This window comes from Mugil cephalus, chromosome 21 (genome assembly GCF_022458985.1).
Source record: "Mugil cephalus isolate CIBA_MC_2020 chromosome 21, CIBA_Mcephalus_1.1, whole genome shotgun sequence".
In the NCBI taxonomy this organism is placed as follows: Eukaryota; Metazoa; Chordata; class Actinopteri; order Mugiliformes; family Mugilidae; genus Mugil; species Mugil cephalus.
The window spans coordinates 6633320-6657973 of record NC_061790.1 but is presented as its reverse complement, the minus strand read 5'-3'; the positions used below and the strand labels follow the sequence as shown (position 1 = coordinate 6657973).

Sequence of the window (24654 nt, the reverse complement as noted above, 5' to 3'; positions counted from 1 at the left end):
GGCTTGAGCTTAGCCCTGCTGGCATTGGGTATCAGACTCCCAAATACAGAGATAATTCACACCTTAAGTCAATTTAGAATCACCACTTTCACCTTGCATGCATGTTTTTGGATTGTGGGAGGAAGCCGGAGCACCGGGAGGAAACACAAACCAGCTGGTTCAACCCCTTCATATCCTGAGGTCACATTGCTTACCCCTGCACCACCATCCAGTGCACTAAAGTTACACCGTTAAACTCCACAGTTTGAAAAAAGCAAAGGTTGGGGGGGAAAAAAACACATTTAAATCTCCACAAATTTAACTTGACACCAGCTCACTCTCGAGCTGTCATTCCATCTTTTCCTTCATTGTTTAAGGGAGTGGAAACCCATCACTCATGCTGTGCACAAGCAGTGTTTTTCTTACTTTCAAAATATGCCAATTTCTTAAGATTCCACAAAAGCCCTCATGAAGGAACACAGTCCTGATACAAATCAACCCTCAGGTTACCCAGTGACACCTTAGACACGTGGTTTGAATATGTCAAATTTTAATTAGCTTCCCGACTGTGCAAACTAATTTCTTTTTATATAAAGATTTGTGCAGCACGTCTCCCGTCACTCAGACCGACGGTGTAGGAGTTGAGACCTTTCAAACAGTGAAAATATAACCTTTATATATATATATATAGCACCCATTAGTTCATTTTAAAACATGGTACAGAATGTCAAAAGGCTTCATGCTTTCGTCAAAATAAGAGTGGTAAGGCATTAAGACACACGCTGTCTAGAAGGTCTTACCAATTAATCCATTTATTCTTTATTTATGTTTTCAGCAGGGTGTGTTCTCCACTTGAACTCTCTAAATAACTCAACTGTTATGGGTAATTTTAGTCTCCTGCCTGTCGCTTCATCCCTCCTTCTGCAATTTGATGGTCAAGTTAATTTCGTTGAACCTCCAGGAGGGAGTGGTGACGGCTGCTGCAAAATGTAAGCCCGTTATAGGAGCATGTCCTGCAGGGATCATGAGATCCTGGGGTCATCAGTGGGAGCTCAACAAGAGGCTTCAGTCCGATGACACGGCCGCCGCTTTCAAAGTTCCCATGCAGTGGAAGAGTGATCACAATCGCGTCGTGTCAGTTACAAAAATCACACCGATGCCACACACAGATGACGGGCAGAAATAGAAGTAAACAGCATTCATGATATTTTTGTATGTCCTTCCCTCCACACCTCTAGTGTACCTAGAGGTGTTTTTTCTTGTGATATCTGTACACCTTTTATTACATTCCTGCGTTCTCCAGGCGAAGAAGTTGCCTATGTTTCTTATTAAAAACATCCATTGTGGTATTTACAGAACAATAAGCTACAGTGCTGCCTACAGTGTAAGTGTGAGAACTGATGATGGGGGGGTTGTTATGTAAGATGCCTACATGGGGGAATCAGTGCACTGGCTGTTCAGAAGGAACCCCACTAGCCTACAGGGACTCACTGCGCAAAGACACAGCTCATCAAGTCAATATCTCATACAGTACATCCATTTAATAGGCACCACACTTCCAGTGCTTTAAGGGTCTTTGGAGACAATACTGCGGTCCTATTATTTCTGGATATTTACAGTCTCAAATCATGGCCTAATCATCACCCAAGATTTGTCAGGTTAGGTTTGAACAATGCAAAAAAAAATGAATAATTCATCATGATCTTGTTTACGTTTTGGTGAGGTCTCTCCTTTTTTTCTTTTTTTTTCAAATGATGCAAAATCTTCATGAGATGAAATATTCAGCGGCCTCAGCTGTGCTTTCAAAGCTCGTATCCATGCTAGGTGTCTGGATGCCTGCAGCCCCCCTGGGATCCTTCAGTAAAGGGATGTATGTGTCGCTGTGACAGGCGTGCATGGCGTTGTCCCAGACGCCCGGGCTGCAAACGTGTTTATGGGCGCCAGGTGCAGCCTTCAACTCGTCGTCACCGGTGCGCAGTGCCATCAGCTCGATCTCGTGCTTGGCAGCAGTCTCCAGCACCTGTTGCTTGTTGTAGAACAGGACGAAATTGTTGATGATGGGGTGTATAGGGAGGGCGATGGCGATGACCCCGCACAAAAAGCTGATGGCGGCGTTGCACCGGCCCAAAGTGGTCTTGGGGTAGACGTCTCCGTACCCCACGGTGGTCATGGTGATCACGGCCCACCAGAACGACTGAGGGATGCTGGTAAACAGCGTGTCAGGGTGATTCTGTTCCATGGTGTAGCCCAGGGCAGAGAAAAGGAACACCCCCACGCCCATGTACATGAGGAGCAGACCGAGCTCTTTGAAGCTGCTCTTCAGGGCAGATGTGAGTGTCTGGAGTCCGGAGGAATGGCGGGCCAGCTTGAAAATGCGCGCAATGCGCATTATGCGTAAAGCCTGCACCGCCTGCTGCACGTTAGCCAGCTCCATCACTCCCGCGCCGAAGGAGGTTAGAGTCAGCACCACGAAGAAGGGCATGATGGCCATGAAGTCGATGATGTTCATGAAAGCGAGAACAAATTTTATTTTGTTTGGGGAGGAGATCAGACGCAAGATGTATTCAATAGTGAACCAGCCGATGCACACTGTCTCGATGACCTCCAGAGTTGGGTGCTCCGTGAGGTGACCCTCTGAGTCTTCCACCTGCAGCTCGGGGATGGTCCCCACGCACATGACCACGGAGGAAACGAGGATGAAGATAAAAGACACTATTGCGATTATGTGCGCAGGCAGCGAGGACTCTGGCTTCTCCATCAACCTCCAGAGGCACATCTGGAAGCGCTGCCAGCCTCCTGCAGACGGATCTCCTTCTCGGTCCACCAGGATGGTTCTCACTTTCTCGGCAATCTCTGCAAGTTCATCCTCCACCTCTCTCAGGTGGCTTTTACAGCAGTCATCCAGAAAATCCGAGCCGATTTTCCAGAACTCCATTTCCTTCATAAAACAAATTGGGCAGATGCCTCTTTTCATGTGTATCTCTCCATAATAATACAACTCAATAATGCATTTGAATGCGTCGGGATCTCTGTCAAAATAAAACTCTCTTGCTTCGGGGTCATAATCGTCACACAATAAAGATATTTCTTCAGAGGTCTTGACCGAGCAGTCCACTAGTTCTGCCAGTCGTGTGTCCGGGAAGCGATTCAACACGTCCCCGTACAGCACCTGTTTCACCCCACCAATGTTCACCACAATCTCCGTCTCTTCGCTTGCTTCAGAGCCATTGCAGTCCGCATACCGCGTCCTATGGATCCCCCACATTATGCTGAGGGAACAGCCCAACTGATCGAGATTTCCACAAAACAGTTTTTCTTAAGTAAACTCAAGTCACCTGAGGAGCTGACGTCGCGCGTAAAACCGCCCAAACCGTTTAAACTCGGCGTTTCACTTGAAAATACAAATAGGTGTGTTGAGAAGTGACTGCAGCGCGAAGTCTTCTCAGTTCCATGCAGTCGTGTTTGGCAATGAACAGTGCGCCTGTGCTGTGCGCTCTGACAAAGTTGACATTGAAGTGCGCGTAATGTCAAGTGAGCCATAACCAAACCAATTCCAAAACAAGAAGACTTCCGGTTATACACTAGAATAAAACAGACACAAAACAAGGATTTAAAAGAGGAAATACAAAAAAATATGCTTTTCTACGTAATCGTTACTGTTTACGCGTTAAAAAGTGAATCTCCCCTTTAAGTCTTATAATTAAGATACTTAACTGTCAGTTTCAACCTGTTCATACACTCAATGAACAAAATCTGGGCAGTTTTCGCTTTTATTTTTAAGGCTGACTCAGTGTCTTTTCCGGTGGTTCTGTGTGTGTTTTTTGTCTTCTTGATGCAGCGCAGTGCAGCCAGGCGCAGCATATCATAAATCTAAGCAACATGAAATGAATAGTGAAGTACCAAACATGGAAATCCTGCACTCTGCTGTGTTATGTGGCAGCTGAAAGACCAACAGTTGGTTAAATGTATCACACAAATTAGGCTAATTAACCACCTGAGGACGGATTTAGACATTCTCAAGCACGAAAGTAATTTGTTGGATTTGTCTTAAAACTGTCACATTACTGTCACATGTGACTCTATAATTATCATTAGAATTATCTTTCATAATGTACATTTCAGAGTTTAATTCGAGTTCATCTTCACAGCTCTGCAGCAGCCTGAACTGATTGATTGACTGATTGATTGACAGACAGGCTGGCCTGGCAGAATGTCTTGATGTTTGTCTCCACCTAGTGGCAACTTCTTCACAATGCAGACTTTCACTTCTTTGACTTCTCTGTAAAACATGGTGCAACCCAGTGGGAATAGAAAGTGATTAATAAGTGATTAAGGAATGAATTTATGCTAGCATAAGTTATGTTTTTGTTTTCTTAAACCAAAAAGAAAACAATGTGTGTAAAATGTAAAATCTGCAATGCAGTGGAGACGACTCCAACCTTTTCCTCGAGTGACTGAAACAAACACCAAGGGCTGTGAAGTGAGAGGAGCTCCATACAACTCCTGATTTCAAAAACATGCCCAATCACCATATAGTTTGCTTAGTGGTCAACCCATAGACCAAATAGTTAATATATATATGTATATATATATATATATATATATATATATATATATATATATATATATATATACATAACCCAAAATATATTCTAAACTTTCAACTCATCAGAGTAACCATCTTTGGCTGATGTAACATCTGAACACACTCTTTCTTTCTAAAATGGAAATCGGATATTTTTCTTCTCAATTTTGCTGCAGAAGTTCCCACTTGTAGGGTGCTCTGCTATCACTCTTCTGTGCAGTTCATCACAAACCAGCTCTGTGGGGTTAAAGTCTTGAGACTGGGCCGTCCACTCCATATTTTCAAGCTTTCCATCTTGTTTTGTTTTTTATTATTATCCTGAGGTATAGCTTGGACTAAAGTTTTGGGTCATTTTCTTGCTGTAGGATGAAGCCCTGACCAACTATTCAATAAAATATTGCGTGCTGCTCTAAAACTAAGCTTGGTTATATGTGTTGTAGACGTGTATTTTATCACTGGGCCGCTGTAGTGAGTCAGCCTTGTCACATCTCAACATCTCCCCCATGTGTTGCTTCCTTTTCTTTCCTTTCCTTTCCTTTCCTTTCCTTCTTCTCTCCTCCAGCCCTCCTCAGCCTCAGCCCTGCCTCCTCTCTCTCTGTCCATCCGTCTCTTCGGTGTTCCCCACTAAACTACACGGCGCTCTCTCATTGGCTGAGACGCGGCGTCTGCGCCGGCGGACCAATCAGCGCGGGCCACGGTGAGATTGTTGCATGTACTTTTTGTGGGAGCCGCAGCGGCAGCGAGCCTGCGTGTTGTTGAATTGACCGAGGAGACGAGCGGAGAGCAGACAAAACCATGGGTCCTCTTTTAGTCGGTGAGTGAACTCTTTTCTCCGCGTTCGTTAATTACAACGCTCGCGGATTTGTTGAGCTGCGGGAGCGTGTAAGTTGCGCGTGCGGCTACTGTGGTTAGCTCGAACAGCTAAGTCCAGGTAGAAGATAACAGAGCCAGGCCTGCGTTATGGTGGCATAACTGAATTAATGAACCTCACTTTCACCCTCACACATCAGCTCTTTGTGAGGTGGCTCGTGTTGTTTTTGTTTCTACTTATTGCATGTGGTTTCATGTGAGTGTGTGTTGTGTTTCAGGAGTCTTGAGCTGCTCCCTGGTCCTGTCTGTCCAAGCCTTGTACTCGTCCAGTGATGATGTTGTTGAGCTCACCGCCTCCAACTTCAACAGAGAGGTGATCCAGAGTGACAGTCTGTGGCTGGTGGAGTTTTATGCCCCCTGGTGAGTCCCGAGATAACTGTGGTTAAGTTTAATTCAACCAAGTAATGGCACCGTAAACCACAGGGTTTAAATACTATGAAGGTAACACAGTGATGGTTCAGTCACTTCCTATCCAGCTGTGGAGGCTTTTATGCAAAGCATGGAGCTCCTCCTTGGTTCAGCAGCAAATGCACAAACGAAAGCGCTTGCCACTTTATCAAGTACAGTAGTGAAAGCAAATACCAGTCCTGATCTGAACCACCTCAGAAAGGTGGTTCTTTAAATGTGTGGTGATTCTGGAGGGTGTAGTTTGCGGTGCTGTTGAACTGGACCAAGCTGAACGCAAACAACAACAAAAAAAAAGTGTTTCCATTATTTAGTCTAGCCCCCTGACTAAATAATCGAAACACAATGCAATTCAATAGAGCTGTAAACCTCCAGCCTCCAAAAAGAAAACACGGCTGAATCGACGGCTCTGTCGGTTATTTTAAGATAAGATCTGGTGCAGGACTGTTCTGTTAGAATGCGTTGGTTTTGACTAGTGTACCTAATAAACTGGCAAGTGAGTGTATGTTTTGGCACAAAGACAAGGAGCTGTCACTTGGTTCGGATCGTTCGTTTGTGCGTTCTGCTCCACAGCTGAATCAGATAAAGTCTAGATTGCCAGTGTGAAGTTGATTCACTTTTTTTTTTTTTTTTGTTGTCTTCAGGTGTGGCCACTGTCAGAGTCTGGCCCCTGACTGGAAGAAGGCAGCCGCCGCCCTCAAGGTAAACACGACGTCCGCGGCCATCGTGGCGGACGTTGGTAGTTGACCATTACGCGGCTGATGACTGACCGACCGTTTCAGTTTCACTGTCTTTTTTAAAGCTCTTATCTATTGCAGAAATATTTAATATCCTAAGCTGCTGTGGAAAAGTAAAGTCATTAGGTTTTTATGCCACTAGTTAATTGTATGTCCCTTTACTGGATATTTGAAGATGGAGTCAACAGTGACTCAATAATGTGGGGAACCATTATACTCTACTCTATACACTTTCTATTCCTAAAAACTAGACAAAGAAAACACTTCAGATATAAAACAATTAACCCTCAACCTTGTTCTTATAAAAATAATCATTTACTGACTCAGTTGCAAACTGAAACTCTTGAGTCTGCAGACACCAACCTGCTTGTTTTGACTTATTTATTTATATATTTTCATTTATTTATTTTCATTAGGGTATCGTCAAGGTGGGCGCAGTAGATGCTGACCAGCACAAGTCGCTGGGGAGCCAGTATGGCGTCAGGGGCTTCCCCACCATCAAGATCTTCGGAGCCAACAAGAACAAGCCGGATGAGTACCAAGGTAATGAGGACTCAGCTTTGCAATCTGTAAATCTGACGTCGTCATGATAAATGTTAAAATCACCGTCGTGTTGTTTAAGAGAAAAGGAGAAGTGGGTGTAATACATGCCCGAGAGGAAACGCGGTTGAAAAATCACCAATTTGCATTTAAAAAAAAAAGAAGAAGAAACCTGAAATGATTATATGACGTTATTTAATGCAGTATTACTTTATGCAGCAGTGACTGAACCTGCATGTCCTTAACTCCTCAGGAGGACGTAGCAGCCAGGCCATCGTTGACGGGGCGATGAATGCGTTGCGTAGTCTGGTGAAGGACAGGCTGAGCGGCAAGTCTGGTGGCTCTGGCTACAGCAAACAGGTAGATAAAGCCGTAGACCTCTGCAGCTTTTTTGTCGCTGTTGTTGCTGCAGCCAGGGTTCAGTAACACGTCCGCTACCTTCTGGCAGAGTGGAGGCGGTGGCGGCGGCAGCGGCAGCAAGAAGGACGTGGTCGAGCTCACCGACGACAACTTCGACAAGTTGGTGCTGGACGGCGACGACGTGTGGCTGGTGGAGTTCTTCGCTCCCTGGTGTGGACACTGCAAGAAGTGAGTTTGACGCCCAGCCCTCAGCTTTAGGAGACACCGAAAGCTTCTCGCTGCGCAACAGTGGACGTTGTTTGAAAGCGGTGCAGCTGCAGTAGAGCTGCTGCATCTCTATTTATGATCTCTGCTGCACAACAGAAGCAGAGGAGTTAAGTTTGACCTCCTTAAACCACTAACCGTTAATGTCTGCAAAACTAAACTGCCAGAAGCAAAGGCCTGGTTAATCTGGATGATCCACAGATGAAAGTATTTCAGAATATAATCCCTATTAAAACAGTTCACTGTGGCCTGAGCATTTGTATTCAGCAATTTGAATAACATTTGCAACAACTTCATATGTGTTTGCAGTGTAACTAGGCTTTCTTGGTTTTAATCATAGACTGTTTAAATATGTAAAAAGTGTCACCACTTCCTTGCATTGACCAAACTGACATTATATTAACTATCCAAAATAACAAAAACCATCTGCTAACATGCAGTAACTTATGACCTATACTGCAGCCGGCCACCAGGGGGAGCTCTACTAACTTCACTTTTGAGGAGCTGCTCCACCTTCACACAGTCTATGGCTATAATCATATTCAACAAAACTGTGAAACCTCGTATTTTCTGAACTATGAACTTATGTGCATGCAAGGTGACTTTTTCTCAAGTAACCTCATTTTTTTTTTTTTGTCAACAGCCTGGAGCCCGAGTGGACAGCTGCAGCCTCAGCTGTCAAGGAGCAGACCAAGGGCAAAGTTCGCCTGGGAGCTGTGGATGCTACTGTGCACCAAGTTGTGTCCGGCCGCTACGGGGTGAGTGAATTAAATCGTATCCAGGATGTGTGAACTAAAGACCAAGTTTAAACATCTGAGGTCTGTACGAAGCCTTGTGACAAGTTATTTTCAGCTTTACCTGCATGACTTTGACCTGATTCTGGAGTCTCAAAGATGAATGGCTGTGGTCTGTTAATGTTAGTGTTTAAAAGATAAAGTCTGCCTCCTTGTAGTAGAGTTTGTTAATATTCAAGCAAAGCTGTTAAAATGTGTGTATAGTATGAAGATAAGTCAGGCAACACTAAGTAAATCAGGATGACTTTGCTGGAGGAAATCCAGCTTCAAAGTCAAATTTGCAAATCTTAATCTTTTTTATTTTTTCGTTTCTTGCTTTGTATCACCTTGTTACAGCTGGAATTAAAGGAATGTTGTTGTTTTTTTTCTGCATCTAGATCCGTGGATTTCCCACCATCAAGATTTTCCGCAAAGGTGAGGAGCCCGAGGACTACCAAGGGGGTCGTACCCGCGGAGACATCATTGAGAAAGCTCTGGAGCTGTTCTCTGACAACGCTCCTCCTCCTGAGCTGCTGGAGGTCAGTGCTTTTCACGCTGAGAGCCATTATTCACAAAACAACTTTAAAATCGGGATTTCGAGATGGGCCGTTGGAGCACGAGTTCAAAATCACACTCAAGCTCTGCAGCCTCCCACTGGTTTCCAAAATTAGACCTAAAAGCAGAAGCTCAACAATATCACTTAAAATACTGAGAGTTCACATGAAACATTTGTTTGTTTGCTTTGTCCCTCAGATCCTCAACGAAGACATCTTGAAGAACACCTGTGAGGACAGTCAGCTGTGTATAATCGCTGTCCTGCCACACATCCTGGACACAGGTGAGGCTCTCAGGCACATGTTTAACTTTAAGTATTTTGACCTTAAAGAACACATATGATAAAAGCAGGTGTTTTGTGTCGTGGCAAATAATGAGAGATTCATCTTCATGTCCTTGCATGTCAACAGGTGCTGCTGGTAGAAACAGTTACCTGGAGGTGATGACGAAGATGGCCGACAAGTACAAGAAGAAGATGTGGGGGTAAGGACGTGGGACCAGCCCTGGACTAATAGTGAAATGGTTAATTCTGACTGTGACTAACGAGTCGTCTGTTTTCTTTCCTTTTTTTTTTCCAGCTGGCTGTGGACTGAGGCCGGGGCTCAGATGGACCTGGAGTCGTCCCTGGGTATCGGTGGATTTGGCTACCCTGCCATGGCCGCCATCAACACGCGCAAGATGAAGTTTGCCCTGCTCAAAGGCTCCTTCAGTGAGACGGGCATTCACGAGTTCCTCAGGTACAAGACAAGAAACAAAGCAAAAAAAAAAACTAAAATAAACTTTTCTGAATTTGCTGAATGGCGTCAATGACTCGTCTAATGTCTCGACTCGTGTGTGTCTCTTCCAGGGAGCTTTCTGTGGGCCGCGGCTCCACCGCCACACTAGGAGGTGGCACCATGCCCAAGATTCATGTGGTTGAAGCCTGGGACGGCCAAGATGGACAGGTGAGCGTGAGGCCCGGCGTAGTCGGCCGTCGCTTCGTAGCAACCGGAGGATGTTTCAGCCTCTGGTTGCCTAGTAACGCTCGTAAAAATTCCCACTTCATATGTTTCAACATAGAACAAGAACATAAAAATATTGCTAGTGTATGGATGGAGCTTGCTCTACTTCTGGGTCACAGTCAGCGTTTGAGGAACTCCTCTGTTTACATGGGCTAAAATATAAATTTTGCAGTGAACATCTATCTGGCTTCATTACTGGGCCTTGGACCAAGTTAGGCTTTCAGGCCCCAGTTTGAGACTTTGATAATGTTTAAGTTATTATGAACAAACAGAATGAGTAGCACACTTACACAAGATGAGCCAAAATATCATCGGCCACTAGCAGTTTTGTCTGTATCTTTATTTTATGCCGCGCTCAGCGTTATAAAATAACTCCTACTAGCTTCTCATTCCCCTGCACAGCAAAAACAGACGCTCTGTCTGCTCTGTTATGTAATATCGTAGCTGAATTGTTCTAAAGAATCCATCCATCAAACACCGTCCGTGGCGACTTGCTTGTTTAGAAATCTGTGAAACTTTCACTAACAGCTTGTCTCCATCCCTCACACCGTCTCATCTGCAGCTTCCTGTGGAGGAGGACTACGACCTCAGCGACGTAGACCTGGACGACGACTACGACAAGGACGAGTTATAGTCTCTACAGGGATCCGATCCAGACCGGTCTGGTCTGGTCCTGCGCGGCCCACCTCCCCTCTCCTGTGGACGAATAGGAGGCAACCACCCCCCTCCCCCCCACGGTCGCCCAGTTACTGAAATACTCCAGAAAAGACACATGAGAGAGACACCTGCGGTTTCTCACGTCATCATTCAGTCACACGGGGACAGGAGGGAGGGGAGCGTACGTCCCTGGAACGAACTCACAAACCTGCTGAACGTTAAAACTTCATATTTATACAGCCGCTGCCAGCTGAGGAGAGGAGGGAGGAGGTTCCGAATGTCAGATTTCAATTGTTCATTCAAGTCTTTTTTCAAATATTGCTCCCTCTCCCCTCCTCAGCCGCTCTCGAGCACCTATTTTAAGATGTGGACTTGTCAAAGTAACACTTCAATGTCCAACCTGATGTGACTAAACATGATTTTTTTTTTTTTTCCTTTCCTCTTTTTAAACCAGTGAATGAGAATCTCGGTGTGTCTGTCCAGGACAAGGGGATACTGTGGGACTTCTTGTGTAGATTTTTCTTACACGACTTTATTTCAATTGTGTGAAGACAAAATGAACATTTTTGTTACAAAAATAAAAAGGAATAAAAACAATCACGGCCTCCTTATTCACATAAACTTACATCGTCGGGAAAAAACACGTATCACTGAGCGCATGCAATACCGAAGGCACACAGAGCTTGTTCAAAACAGCAGCTTGTACCTGTGAAGCCGCTGCCGACATCCTGAACGACGACACGCCACGTTTCATCAGCAAATTTCAATTCAATTATACGAGGTGATTTAATTAGTTTCCTCTTAGTGTAACATAATGGGAATCATAATACTTAATCCAGTCTGTATAAATATGATATGGCACTTGACTTTTAGGAAACGAGTAAAAACCATTTCAAAGGCAAGAAAGCTTTGGAAAAGCACCAACACAGAAAAGCTCAACTGAAGAAGCACTTTGTTTGTCCACCGAGAAGAAGCCACATTGATAAGAGAAGTAGATATTAATGTAAACATTAAGACGTGGAGTGTAAAATGAAAGGGTTTCTGGTGAGAGGAGTTGTGTGTGTGTGTGTGTGTGTGTCTGGTGACGACTGAGCCTGTATCGGATGAAAAGCACGAAGTTGGACGGATGTGTGTGTGTGTGTGTGTGTGTGTGTGTGTGTCTGTCATTGTCTGTGTCCTCAGAACTGACGAGAGGCTCCCTGATCCGACTGCAGCAGCCTGACAATAGACGGGTCGCTCTTGGCACCTTTAATGAACTCCTCCAAAGACAATCTACCTGTGGAGCACAGACCAAAAAAAAAATAAATAAATATAAAAATAAGAACAGACATGTGACATCTGTGGAGTGAGTCACGCAAAAAAACATCTGATGTTCCATTTGGGCTCATGTGGTAAAATATAATCAGCGCTGCCCCAGATAACATAGTATGGGAGGAGAACACGCCTGTAGAATAAATGAACTGTCCATCACCTGGAGCCAGCAGGGGGCGCTGCTGTGCTATATCCATGTAATACCGATCAATTTGAATTAAGAGTGGCTTGATTTTAATCATACATGAATGCTGATGAGACATTTTATATTAATAATTGCTATTAGTAGTAGCTAATGTCTATGTAATTAGTTTAGTTTTATAACTGAACAATATTTATCTTAATAAATAAAAGAATAAACCAAATAAAAACACCACTGGTTTCTTCTTCTTCACTCTTAAAAACAAGCTTGAGCTGTAAGTAAATTGTTCTGTCAAATTTAGGTTTATATAAACTGCAGGCCAAAAGTCTGGAAGCAACTTCAAGCTTCTGTTCACAATGCTTTTCTTAAAAAAAAAACAAAAAACAAACACAAAAAAAAGCGTGAGTTATATATGTGTTGCATTTTTTGCTTAATCAGACAATTCTTTTACTGATATGAACCATTTGCTTCAGTTTACCTGTAGGTGTACATTGATGTTACCAGACCATTGCTGAATAAATGTCAGCAAAAGAAAAGAAGGGCTTAGTTTTACAGTGGAGAAGATTTGCCAGAGTCACAACTTCAGCGCAAAAGTTAAATCACAGTTTGCATTATTCACTTCAACGCTTTGGCTTTCGAGAGTCTGCACACAAATGTTGTTTGTTTTGATGCAAAGTATACCAGTGAAACTTACGCACAAATTTACTCTTGGTTCCAAACTTTTGGTCTGTGGTGTATATTGTAACAACAACACTACTTTTGTTCCTTTACATTTTCACCAAAATGCAGAGCTGCACTTATAAAATGCAGACTGTCGCCTTTGATTTGAGAGTATTCACACTTAATATGTTGGTATCTTGAAACATGGAACATATTAAGTGACCGTCTGTAACACTGTCCAAACATATATGTATCCAGCTATAGATGTTAAGGAGATGACCTCTTAATGGCTTAAACCTTACTTAAGCATTAAACTCCTCTAAAAAAACAAAACAAAACAAGTATTAAAACAACATCTGAAACAGACTGCATCCTGTGACCACTATTATTTTCCATTGTGTAGATGGTTTGACAACAGTATCGGTTCTTGAATGCTAACAGTGAAAGTGACAACACTGTCAACATGTGTTCCCGAGGCCGTACTCTTTGACGATTCCACCAGAGGCAGAAAATGAGACGCTGCTTTGTTTGGGAGCGACCCCAGCGTTTTGTCACGGCTCGCCTGTGGAAATCGCATTAGAAGGGAGGGCTAAGTGAGTTTGGGAGGATTTACCCTCCGCCGCCGCCTCCTCTGCTGCAGGTCTCATCTGCTGGCACCACGTGACGTTATAAAACTTGAGTCTGGGGCACGGTTTGACCTTCAGACTTTCAAAACCTCCTGCTCCGCGGGCGAGCTGAGCCGCTCCGCATTTCTCACCGAGCCGCGGTGGAAACGCTTCGCACGTGTCACGCGGGTGCAACCTCGCCTTTTCGCACCAAATGTCGAGGCGCCGTCATCGCGTTGGATCAGCAGACAGACCGCAAAAACTGTAAATGCTCTTGTTGCGGCGCCTTCTTTCTCTGTAACTTATTCCTGCTGCTCTCTGTCTGTGGTTAGAAAGTCTGTCACGATAAATCCTTCTGTGTGATGGGACTTTTTCTGTTTAAACAGCTCAGTGTCCATCTATGACTTATGGCTCTAAACACTGTAACCAAGCAGCTGAGTTTATGTATTTATTCCAAACACTTTATCTGTTGATTACTTACCAAAGCGAGTCTTTTAAACGTACCAACCATGCTTTTGTTATTATCTTCCCATAGACATAAAACATGCTCTTACCATCATTGTCGATGTCCATTTGTCTGAAGATCTTGTCTGTCCTCTTCTCCGGTGTTGATTCGTCCTCAGGCATCTTCATCACAGACGACACCATCTTGTAAATGGCCTACAGAGGAGGGTTACAACGTTTGCCGTGACGTGCATGTTGTTGCGTGGAGTTTTCAGGTAGTAAATATGAAAAATAACCGCTCCCACCTGACACGCATGTGTTGCCTGAATGCTCTGACCTGTTTTTTCTGTTTACCACCTGATAATGACAGCGCTCGCACAACTAAAGATCCCGCTGTTCCCTTCGCGCTGATTCTCTGAACAGGCTTTGCCGGATGCGTGGCTACGGTGTGCCTATTTGTGTGTTATAAAGCTGTGCGGCTTAGCGCAGGTCTTTGGCTCTGACGGGAGAATGACATTTTAATGAAAACCATTTTTACAGGGGGAAAAGTACCGATGCTTTAATGTTGTTTTTTTTCACATTCATTTGTGTCCACAAACACTGCGGGCTGAGACAATATTGATATGGCCCTGCAGGCTGCTCTGCTCACCATATTGGAAGAGTAAATACAGTCGCAGTGATAAGGGGAAACAGAAAGGGCAGCCAGCGTGCACGATAGGAGGGGAAAATATCTCAGAACTGGATGCATGCAAATGACTGCCAGTCCTAAAAAACGACCACCAACAGTCAAATATAGTACCTATAACACTAAGCATCACCAAATATTACTCATATGTATTTTTCATAACAATTTTAAATTCCAGATGCTTCATTTTGAAGATTTACTGCCTACATTATAGTCAATTAAATGTATATGTGTTATAGTCTGGGGACTGATAACACCTTTGAACATATGAATCTTTTAATAGCTAATGTTCACTGCTATTATGCTGCTATTATTTCCGTCTATTATAAAAACCATGTGCAATACATGTTTACACTTTACCACTGCTACACTTTTTCCATTGCTGCAATAAAACAATATCTATTTCATTTTATAATTTTGTATATTTTCAATATTTGCCAGTATTAGTATTTTAACTTTACCTGTATATCTTGTAAATAGTACCTTCTTTGCACTATTTTTGTACATACTTGTGTGTTTTTTTTGCACTGAAAAGGAAAAGCTATTCTATTCTATTCTATTCTATTCTATTCTATTCTATTCTATTCTATTCTATTCCATTCACAATTTTGGGGGATGAAAAAAGCTACAAATGATTAACTTTTATCATACTCCTTTTTTTACTACGTTCTTAGGTGTTTAAAATGTCCAGATGTTTTCAAATTGTGATGGGGTAAAACTAGTAAAGTCTCCGTTCTTCACCATTCACACTGCTGCCTAATATCACCTATACTCTATGGCATAGGTCTTCAACAAGGGGTCCGCCACCCCTAGGGGGACTGTGGAGGTACTGCAGGGGGGGGGGTCATTTTTTATATATTTTTTCATTTTTGCCCCACAGTTTTCCTCTCCAAATTCAAATTTCTTTAAATACCGCACATTAGTGACATTAGTAAATGGACGAATGGAGGCAGAAGACGTTATCTTTAACTCAGTGCTTCGCTCCTTCGGTGATACAGGAGCTGTCTCAACAAGGGACCGTTTCACACAGAACGCCTGTCAATCTGAGCCTCTCGTAAACAGTGGGCCCCGCCCCTATCGCTGCTGAGCCAATCACAAGGCCGCATATTACACACTGACTCTGTCAGGTTCCTGCTGCATGGCCGCCCTACTGTCAAAAAAGAATATTTGAACCTGTGTATTATTTGAATTGCTTAATAAAGAATACAAAATGATAATATTAATTATGTATATTTATAAAGAGCACTAGGCTGAGTTTAATATGAAAGGTAGGTGGTCCCTACTTAACCTCTCCATCAGTTTGGGCATCCTTGGTCTGAAAAATGTCGAAGACTCCTGCTCTAAGGTCTAAGTGGTTTTGACTCAGACTAGATGAGAGGCAGAGTAAACGCATGCATGAAACAAACTCCATCCCGTACCACGAGGCCTCCAGTGCAGCACGCCCTCACCTGAACTATCTCCAGCATCTCGGCCCGGCTGATGTACCCGTTCCCGTCCAGGTCGTACATGCTGAAGGCCCAGCGCAGCTTCTGCTCCAGCCCGCCTCGGGACGTCACGCTCAGGGCGATGATGAACTCCCTGAAGTCGATGGTGGCGTCGCCGTTGGTGTCGAACGTGCGGAAGACGTGCTCGGCGAACTTGGAGGCGTCTCCGTAGGGGAAGAAGTTGGCGTAGATCTTCTTGAACTCCTCCACGGTCAGGTGGCCCGTGGGACAGTCCTTCAGGAAGCCGCGGTACCACTCCTGCAGCTCGTGGTCGGTGAACTCCGTGTTCTCCCTCAGGTCGTTCAGGACCTCGGGCCGCAGCTTGCTGTTCTGTTTCCCCATGATGCAGCGCTTTCACAGGCAGGCAGGGAGCTGGGCTGGAGTTTCTGCCTTTCTCACTTCTCACTTCTCCACTCTCCCTTTGCTTTCACTCTCCACGTCAGCTTCCTCTGCTCCTACGGGGGACCGACAATCCTCATTAATATCCTTGTGTGAACATCATAAATGATTCATCGGCAATAATAATTCCTCTCAGTTTGAGGCTGCGCTTCATCATAAAACATGTTCCTCTCAGTCAACCAAGCTGAGGGGCAATATTTGGGTAGACAGTGTCCATACACACAGAAAGAAAAAATAATAATAACATTACCACTGAGATGTCACCCTGCGTGTGTGTGTGTGTGTGTGTGTGTACGTAGTGGGGGGTGTGACCTGGTCTCCGTGGATACACTATTAATACGCTGGCACTGTGATAATTTATCGACCCTTCCCTGCGTGGTAGAGGGACAAGTGTCCTGGGGCATTGTAATTCTCAATAACGCCACTTTTTAAAAGGTCAGGCTGATACTGACTGCGGTTATTGAGAAGGCCAGACATTCAGCCCGGCAGTAATCTCCACCTCCACTGGAGAATGAAAGGAATGAATGAATATTCCAATTGATTTTAAGCAGGTGTGATTTATATGCTGATTAAACAGAAAGACGAATGGCTGCTAAAAGAAAAATAATAATAATAATAATAGAAAAAAAAATGCTAAAGCATTTGACCACCTTGTCCTATTATTCACCTTTGGTTTCTGAGGTTGGTCTAAATTCAGTTTCCATGGTTATATTCTGCAAAACCTCTCAGTTCATGCGTGCAGGGGTATTCATGATTGGCGATACGGGGACGCATGAACACAACACATCCGGACTAAAACCATAAGAGCACATTAGCCATTAGACGGGACGCCTCGTGCATGCGCTCGCTGATGAGGCGAACGTGAGCGTGACTGTTAGCCCGGCAGAAAGGTTATGACGCTTACAGAGAAAACGGGTGGTGTGTGTCATTAAGTTAACAAGATGCGTCGGTGGCAGATTTCCTTTCCCAGATTAGAGGCGAAAACATCTGCCTCTTATGCAAAGAAAAGTGTTATGAGGCACACATAAAACCCCTTCTTCTGCATTACCCGCCTGTAATTTGCATTTCCTCGGAGCGCCGAGAGCAGGGTCCTGTGCCACCGTGTGACAGGAAAAGAAAAGTGGACTGTCAAACAAAAGTTAAGAACAAATGGCTGTGATTTTTTCTGGAGACGTGAGGTGGAAACTGGCCAGGACCTGAGCTAATAGTCTCTTACATGCATCTGGTAAAGCACGAGTGGGAGGGACAGAAAGAGAGATGTGTGGGGGTAGGGAGGAAGAAAGAATGGAAAAAGTATGACACATAGAAGAAAAACTATTTCCAGCCATGCAATGTGAGTCGCTTCGCTAATACCAGAAGTTCAATTACATAATAACCCTTCTGAATAACACCTCCACTTCTCCGCGATACCTCTAATAAATTGATGGAAGAGAGAGGGAGATGTATTATCTACACATTCTCCCTCATTCAATGAGATCCCGGCGCTCCTGTCTTAGAGCGATTATATCTGGCGAAGAACAAATGAGAGCGGCGTGGATTTGGACGAGGTCTTCTCTATACACAGATGCCCCCACTTGTCGTGATTGTCACACAGGTTTAATTTCCTGCAGATTTATGAATCGCAGTCACAGAGTAACACGAGAAAGAGGTAGTGACGCAAACATTTAAGCCGAGGCTTACGGATCGAGAGGGAAATAAATTAGAGCCGGGGCACAACACATTCATGTAATTAACTCCAATTCCCTTCTTCGTGTCTGATAGATTAGAAAAGCAGGAATTCAGCAGAGGGCACAGTCTGAAATCAAGAATTTCGAGCAGACCTGAAGGCTTCACCTGAGAGGCACCTTTCCCATCGTGATCTGTGATGGACATGAATGCTCCTAGTACTTGCAGTTTCCCTTCTTAAAAAGATGCTTAAAAAAGTGCTTAAAAATTAGTCCATGGGTCTTCAACAGGGGTCAGCAGAGGTACTGCACAGGGGTTGCACAATCTTTGGTTGATTAGACATTTTTATACATATTTTAAAATTTTCCCCACAAATTTAAATTTCTTTAAATACACATTAACACGAATCCCACATATTTTAGTAAAGGGATAAATGGAGGCAGAAGACACTCATTCAGTGATACAGGAGCTGTCTCAACAGCGCACGTAGTGTCATTAAGGAAACACAGGTCAGGTCGATGGGAAAGTTGTCAAATCTTTGCCACATTCTTGTGCTCGATGAAATGTCAGAATCCAGTCCACAAAAACACAATTGTCAACCTCTTGGTGGCGCTAAAATGAAAGTCACGGACTCACCGCAGACATGAAGATTGATCGCGTGAGTATCTCATGTATAACTGTGACAAAAGTGATGAACGGAGCGAGCATTAGATCAACAAAAAGCAGCATGCCACTAGAACGGCCTTTATTACACGTTAACCTCCTGAGACCCTGTGTCCTCATACGGGGACATTACGTTGTAGGTTTGTGGCAGCTTATTCTGCTTCATTTAGACCAGTTGTCCTCATAAAGAGACACTTTTGTCTCTTTAGCAAATGGTCCATGCACTTGTTTATTTATGTTTATTAACTTTTCAGGTTTGATATGACATACAACTCAAACAAAATAACAAGTACTCATTTGAGGACACTGGGATTTCATTTTTTTCAGTTTTAGATTTTGGTTCGCATTGGTGATTTAAATTGTAATATACACTGAAATAATCCCTGTGTAAACATAATTTCTTCCAAAAACTACTTCCAGTTCAAAGATGTTGTTTATTTTTTTATACTTCTTATGTCCCACTAATCCCAAAGATCTTAATCTAATTTTAAAGAAATTAAGATGCATGCCAAACAAATGCTTGGGTCTCAGGAGGTTAGAATACTGACACAAATAGTAGGACTTTACAGTGTCTATGGTTGTCAACGTTACAGAGGAAATCAAAATAAGAGTGATCGTTATTCTGAGACTGCAGCGCGTCATGTCTGATGACTCTGATTCAGCTGGTCGCACTATAAATCACACCCTGCCCCACAGGCTTGACCATAGTCTTTCCGCTCCAACATGCAACAGGATGAGGAAGCGACATCACCTCCACAGCTCTGGGTCACATGGACTTTTCCAGGACAGCTCAGCAGAGGCAGCGCAGGCTGAGCAGCAGCAGACATAAATATGGGCGTTGCTGTTTATTCCCTCAAACGGACAAAGCCACAGAAAACCCAGCAGATTCCTGGCTGCGAGGAAGAAAAGCGCTGCCGTGAGGTTTCAAGGCGCTCGCGGGCTAAATTAAGAGTTTACATTCAAGAGGAGAGTCTCATTAAAACAGTGTGTACTTTAGCAAAGAGGCTGTTAGCTAAGATAACACAAACATACTTACATAAGGCTGTGGATTGCTAAGCAGATTTCAGTGACATCTGAAACATGCTCATTAAAGTCATAAACAAGCATCAGTTAAGAATTGCACTCTTTAAGGAAAAAAAAATTGGTCTTTATTATTGTCTCATTAAAAAGAAAGCATTTCTTTAACCCATGTAAGTGTATTTTATGCACTTACACGTATATTTGCCATGATTTACAGCCAAGTTACTTACAAAGATAGCAAGCTAAAAATGTACTGCTACAGTTTTAATACTCCTTCCTGTACACATATGAGTGCTAGAATTATTAGCCTACTATGTATATTCATATATATGGAATACAAATCCTTGTAATGAATTGTTTAGTATATTTTATGCATGTATACGTATATTTGCCGTGATTTAAAGCTGATTTTAACAAAAAGATGTCCTTATAAATACCCATCTCGCTAATAGTATGTGCCAAGCTACTTACAAAGTTAGCAAGTTAAAAATGTTTAATTATTAGCTTATTATGTGGATTCATAAGTATTTGCTAAAGCCATTAAAGTTATAAACAAACCTCAATTACGGTTGCATGCAATCATTTAACGTCTCTTTAAAAACTGTTTGATTAACTAGACTTCTCTGCGAGATTTAAGTTTGAACAGCTCCACTTTAAGTGTTATTTAAACCACGTACGAAATTCTGCTGCTCATTTGTTTACCTTCTGCTCTACTGGACATTATTATTACACTACTATCTTTCTCCGGACGCACTTAGAAATGCAATTCGTATTTGCGCTTCCAGGCCTGCAGAATGTTTTAAAAGTTATGAGACAATGATTGAAGAAATTTTGCAGTGCGGTCAGAAAGATATTACTCTGATATAAGAACTTTTTTGTAGAAAAAGAGAGTCACAATCTTTCTCCCTTGATTGATGGAGTTGCAGAGTAAGTTTGTAAGTTGCACAAGGGCCGCGCTTGATACACAACAGCCGCTCTGGGGTTTTGTGTTTGTAATTGCCATCGATTACACAGCAACAGTCTCTCCCCTTGTCCCCAACCTCCACGGCCACCCCTGTTCTGTACAGTGCTGCCTAATGAGACTGTTTCACACAAGCCCCACAGAGGGGTTCCTGTAAACCTCTGACCGGTTTCACTGCTGTTTCTGATCCTCAGAGCCCACCTCATTTCCTGTGCACAACAAAGAAAATCTTTATTCTTTGACCAGATGCTCATTACTTCATGCGCAGCAGAGAAGAAAGAATAAGGCGTGATGAAGGGTGAGTGTGTTTAGATACATGCAAGTGTTTGTATGCACATGTGCAGAGAAGGGCAACCAAACTCCTGGTACATCCACAAGGCATGATGCACAGCTGATGGAGCTCATTACACTTCTAATAGTGCACCAGTTAGTGAGTGTAGGAAACATGAGACAAATGTCTAAAGCATGCAACATCAAAACACCAGCTGATTGTTTGATTCGTGGAAAAAGGTCATTGCTTTCCACTATTAAACTTTGTAAGCATTCCTAGTGCATTAATGTTGTGTCACACATTTGGAAATGGCACCACGTCCTGGATGTTTACAGTGATTTGCAAATCACTGCGATTCCTCCGGCTCCCATTTCCTTAATGTCACAGAGGTCACATCGAACGTTTCCCATCATTAACTCTGCACAAACACGACGGAGAAAATGTTTATCGTGCTCTCTGCGTCGCGCCTCCTCTAAATGGAATGTAATTCAAACAAACTGATACGGTCCGGTGCACGGCAAGAAAGCACACTTCCCATTTTAGCGTTGCGTGCGTGTGTGTGTGCGACTCGCCGTGCCGCGGATGAGCAGAGCGGCACTGTAGCTGGAGTGCTGTGCACTAACTGGCAACTGCATCAGGTGGGTGAGGAGTTGGGTTTTGGGAAGGAAAAGAGAAAATGAGCCCTCCAGTTATTTTCGTTTTCAGCGCTGCTTCGTGGCTGTCGGTCTGAACTCGTGTCAGAGAAAATCATGTAGAGGATCAGGGTGAAGTCCCCAGACACACCAGTAGTCAAGGCAACAGGGTAGTAGTACTAAGGCTTACGAGAGGGAGGCAGTGTAACTATCAATCCGGGGCGTTCACAGGGCAGGGGATATATCGACACTCAAGAGGAAAAGATTTATTTCTTTTTGTGCGTGTCATGTTTTTTTGTTCAGTCTGAAACTACACTTTTCCATCTCTCTCTCTTTTAGAATCACCCACGACGTCTTCTGCACATTTCTGCTTCTTCTTCTTTTTTTTTTTAGCTGTGAATTTGTAACAGTAAGCCCACTCACCAGTTGCTTATTGGATTTTGGATGCACGCTTTTCACATATTATCAAAAGCTGTGAAATAAGATTTAAAAAAAAAACAAAAACAAAACAGTAACAACAGTGTTAAATAGTAGTAGAACGACAGGGGCGGAAAAATGAATATGAAAAGCAAAGTGTAAGGGGATGGAGAGTTGTATAGAAGATTAAAAAAAAGGTGATGGAGCACAAATCATTAGCTGAACTGTTTTTAAGTGTGCATGCACAATGTGATGTAAAACACAACAACAAGGGGTTTGAAGTTTGTTGTCTAGTTCTATTTTGTTTAAAACTGTGCATTTACTCCGTTGACTGTTCATTAGGTACACTAGTGAAAACAAAACGATAGCACAGGGTTGTACACCCCAAATTTAGTCAGTGGGCTAGGCTAAACAACAGAACGACTTTGGTGTTTAATTCAGTCGAGTTTAACAGCATACACTCATGAAAAGGACTTTTATGCAGAACTGTAACATTAGAATACATTAGTTTTCACTAACCCTGCTGTTTCCAGGTAAATTTATGCAATATATATATATTCAAGATTTGTTTACACTATCACTATTAGGCTACTTGCAAAGCTAGCCAGCTAAAAATGTCCTGTTTAACAGTTTTAATACTCTTTACAGAAGAGCGCCAACAGTATGGGTAACTTAATTATTAGTTCATTTAAAACAAAGTAGTTCTTTTACTCGTCTAAGTGTTATAGTGCGGATTATTGTAATTATTTTATTTGCCATGATTTACAGCCAAGCTACTCACAAAGATAGCAAGCTAAAAATGTGTTGTTACTCTTTCCATGAGTACTTTAATTGTTAGCTTATTATGTAGATTCTCAAGTATGGAGTACTAATCCTTGTAATAAACTGTATTTTATGCACTTATACATGTGTAATTTACACCCCATTGTAACAAAAGATGCCTTATAAACACTGTGGTAGCACTATATTTGATAGATATATTCAAGATTTGTTAATAGTATGTGTCAAGCCACTTATAACGCTAGCAAGCTAAAAAAAAAAGCACTGTTAGAGTTTTATTACTCTTTCCAGTAGACGTGACATTTCCATGGGTGGTTTCGTTTTTAGCTAATTATGTAGATTCATGGGTATTTAATAAAATTATCGAGTACAGATCCTTGCAATAAACTGATTTATATATTTCTACGCAATTATACATTTGCAAAAAAAAAAAAAAATAATAATAATTACTACTATAATTAAACACGATACATCCTTGAGAATACTGACAGCAATTGACAATGCGTGGTATTGCGCAACCCAGTTTTAACTAAAATTTGTCTCTAACTGTATTATAAACTTATCATGTGCTATAAATGATTTGTATCTTACATTTACTTGCCAGTCTAATATTTTTTTTTCTACAGTTTCCAGTGGAGGTGAGATGTGGGCGAGTCTGTATGGGTGTAGTCCTTGAATCAGCCTCCTCTGCCCTGGCAAATTAAACCACTGTGGACTTTAAAAGAACAGTGATATTATTATAAACTCATGTAAACTTACCTTTTTTAAAGGGAGTTCGGGTTGGAAAAAAGCCCACTTATTTCACTTTCCCACTTTACGGCGTCACCAGACCAGCTGCCCAACTTCAGTCTAACCTCTGACCACCTCCTCCTCCGGACGAGTCGACACGAGACAAATTCAAGATGTTCGAGTGACACTTCCGGAGAAAAAAAAAAAACAACAACCAAAAAAAGTAGTGACGTTTTGTTTTTGTTTTTTTTTTTTACGATAATGTTTGTCTTCCTAAGCTATCTTCCTATTCGGTCGGTCCTGCCTCCAGTTCCCGGTGTAGCGGCTTTATCATATAGTGGAAGATGTGGCACAGAGCTCGGCTTTCATCCGACTCGACCAATAACTACAAAAGGGGTATACTTCTCTCCTTGTTTGCAATTAAACTTCCTCCGTTTGATTCATACATGTTTGACCACCGTTTACAATAACTGCTATAAATATACATGTCATAACGAATGAGGCAAATGTCTAAAATGTATTTATATTGAAATTTCCTGACATTCTACTAATTTTAATACCCCCCAAGAGCGCTGAATGGTTCGGTCCACACTCGCTTCTTCCATCGTAGAAACAGTCGCCGCAGCGTCCTGTGGAAAATTATCACAGGAGACTATTATTAGCACAATATCTAAAATAAACGGTTCATATTTGAAGGGAAAATCTTGAGACTTAGACAAGCAAACAGCACGTGCAAACAAAAAAAACAAAAAAAACAAAAAAAAAACGCTTGTTATTGTGCAGACATCGATTAAAATGTTTTAAATATATAACAAAACATACTACCAAAGTAATGGAAGAATAAGTTAGAACATCATATTACTGAATATTTCACTGGCATATCTTTTTTTAATCATATATAAGCCTACAATGTGGTTTTCTTCTTGCACCAGTGTACATATAAGACCTACTTGTCAGAAAGTCCTTCTAAATAAAGACTACAAACACTAACAGCAAGTGTATTTGACCCATTGGAAAAGGTTTCAATTGCACGATAATAAAGCACCGATACTTAACTTTA

General features: G+C 42.6%; 3 protein-coding genes across 3 annotated transcripts; 1 reads left to right on the top strand and 2 right to left on the bottom strand.

Annotated features, from left to right (window-relative positions):
- Positions 1-635: 635 nt before the first annotated feature.
- Positions 636-3480, bottom strand: LOC124998630 (potassium voltage-gated channel subfamily F member 1-like). The gene has a single exon (XM_047573058.1). It carries the CDS (start codon positions 3242-3244, stop codon positions 1745-1747), a length of 1500 nt encoding a protein of 499 aa, XP_047429014.1. The 5' UTR covers positions 3245-3480; the 3' UTR covers positions 636-1744.
- A 1736-nt stretch (positions 3481-5216) lies between these two features.
- pdia6 (protein disulfide isomerase family A, member 6) lies at positions 5217-11323 on the top strand. Its single transcript, XM_047573792.1, has 13 exons — positions 5217-5378; positions 5653-5794; positions 6484-6541; positions 6993-7119; positions 7370-7476; positions 7565-7704; positions 8384-8498; positions 8912-9052; positions 9267-9351; positions 9479-9551; positions 9647-9805; positions 9916-10012; positions 10632-11323. The coding sequence occupies exons 1-13, from the start codon at positions 5360-5362 to the stop codon at positions 10701-10703; spliced, it is 1335 nt and encodes a 444-aa protein (XP_047429748.1). The 5' UTR covers positions 5217-5359; the 3' UTR covers positions 10704-11323.
- On the bottom strand, positions 11239-23932 carry hpcal1 (hippocalcin-like 1). The gene is made up of 4 exons (XM_047573793.1): positions 23625-23932; positions 16022-16512; positions 13999-14104; positions 11239-12002 (listed from the first exon to the last, which is right to left on the bottom strand). The coding sequence occupies exons 2-4, from the start codon at positions 16397-16399 to the stop codon at positions 11905-11907; spliced, it is 582 nt and encodes a 193-aa protein (XP_047429749.1). The 5' UTR covers positions 16400-16512; positions 23625-23932; the 3' UTR covers positions 11239-11904.
- Positions 23933-24654: the final 722 nt, after the last annotated feature.

Coding starts and splice junctions, on each gene's coding strand:
- pdia6 (XM_047573792.1), top strand. Junction 7,477..7,564: donor GCTCTGGCTACAGCAAACAG/GTAGATAAAGCC, acceptor ACCTTCTGGCAG/AGTGGAGGCGGTGGCGGCGG. Junction 9,552..9,646: donor TACAAGAAGAAGATGTGGGG/GTAAGGACGTGG, acceptor TTTTTTTTCCAG/CTGGCTGTGGACTGAGGCCG.
- LOC124998630 (XM_047573058.1), bottom strand. CDS start 3,244: ATGTGGGGGATCCATAGGACGCGGTATGCGGACTGCAATGGCTCTGAA.
- hpcal1 (XM_047573793.1), bottom strand. CDS start 16,399: ATGGGGAAACAGAACAGCAAGCTGCGGCCCGAGGTCCTGAACGACCTG. Junction 14,105..16,021: donor AGATGCTGGAGATAGTTCAG/GTGAGGGCGTGC, acceptor CCTCCTCTGTAG/GCCATTTACAAGATGGTGTC. Junction 12,003..13,998: donor AATGGACATCGACAATGATG/GTAAGAGCATGT, acceptor TGTGCTCCACAG/GTAGATTGTCTTTGGAGGAG.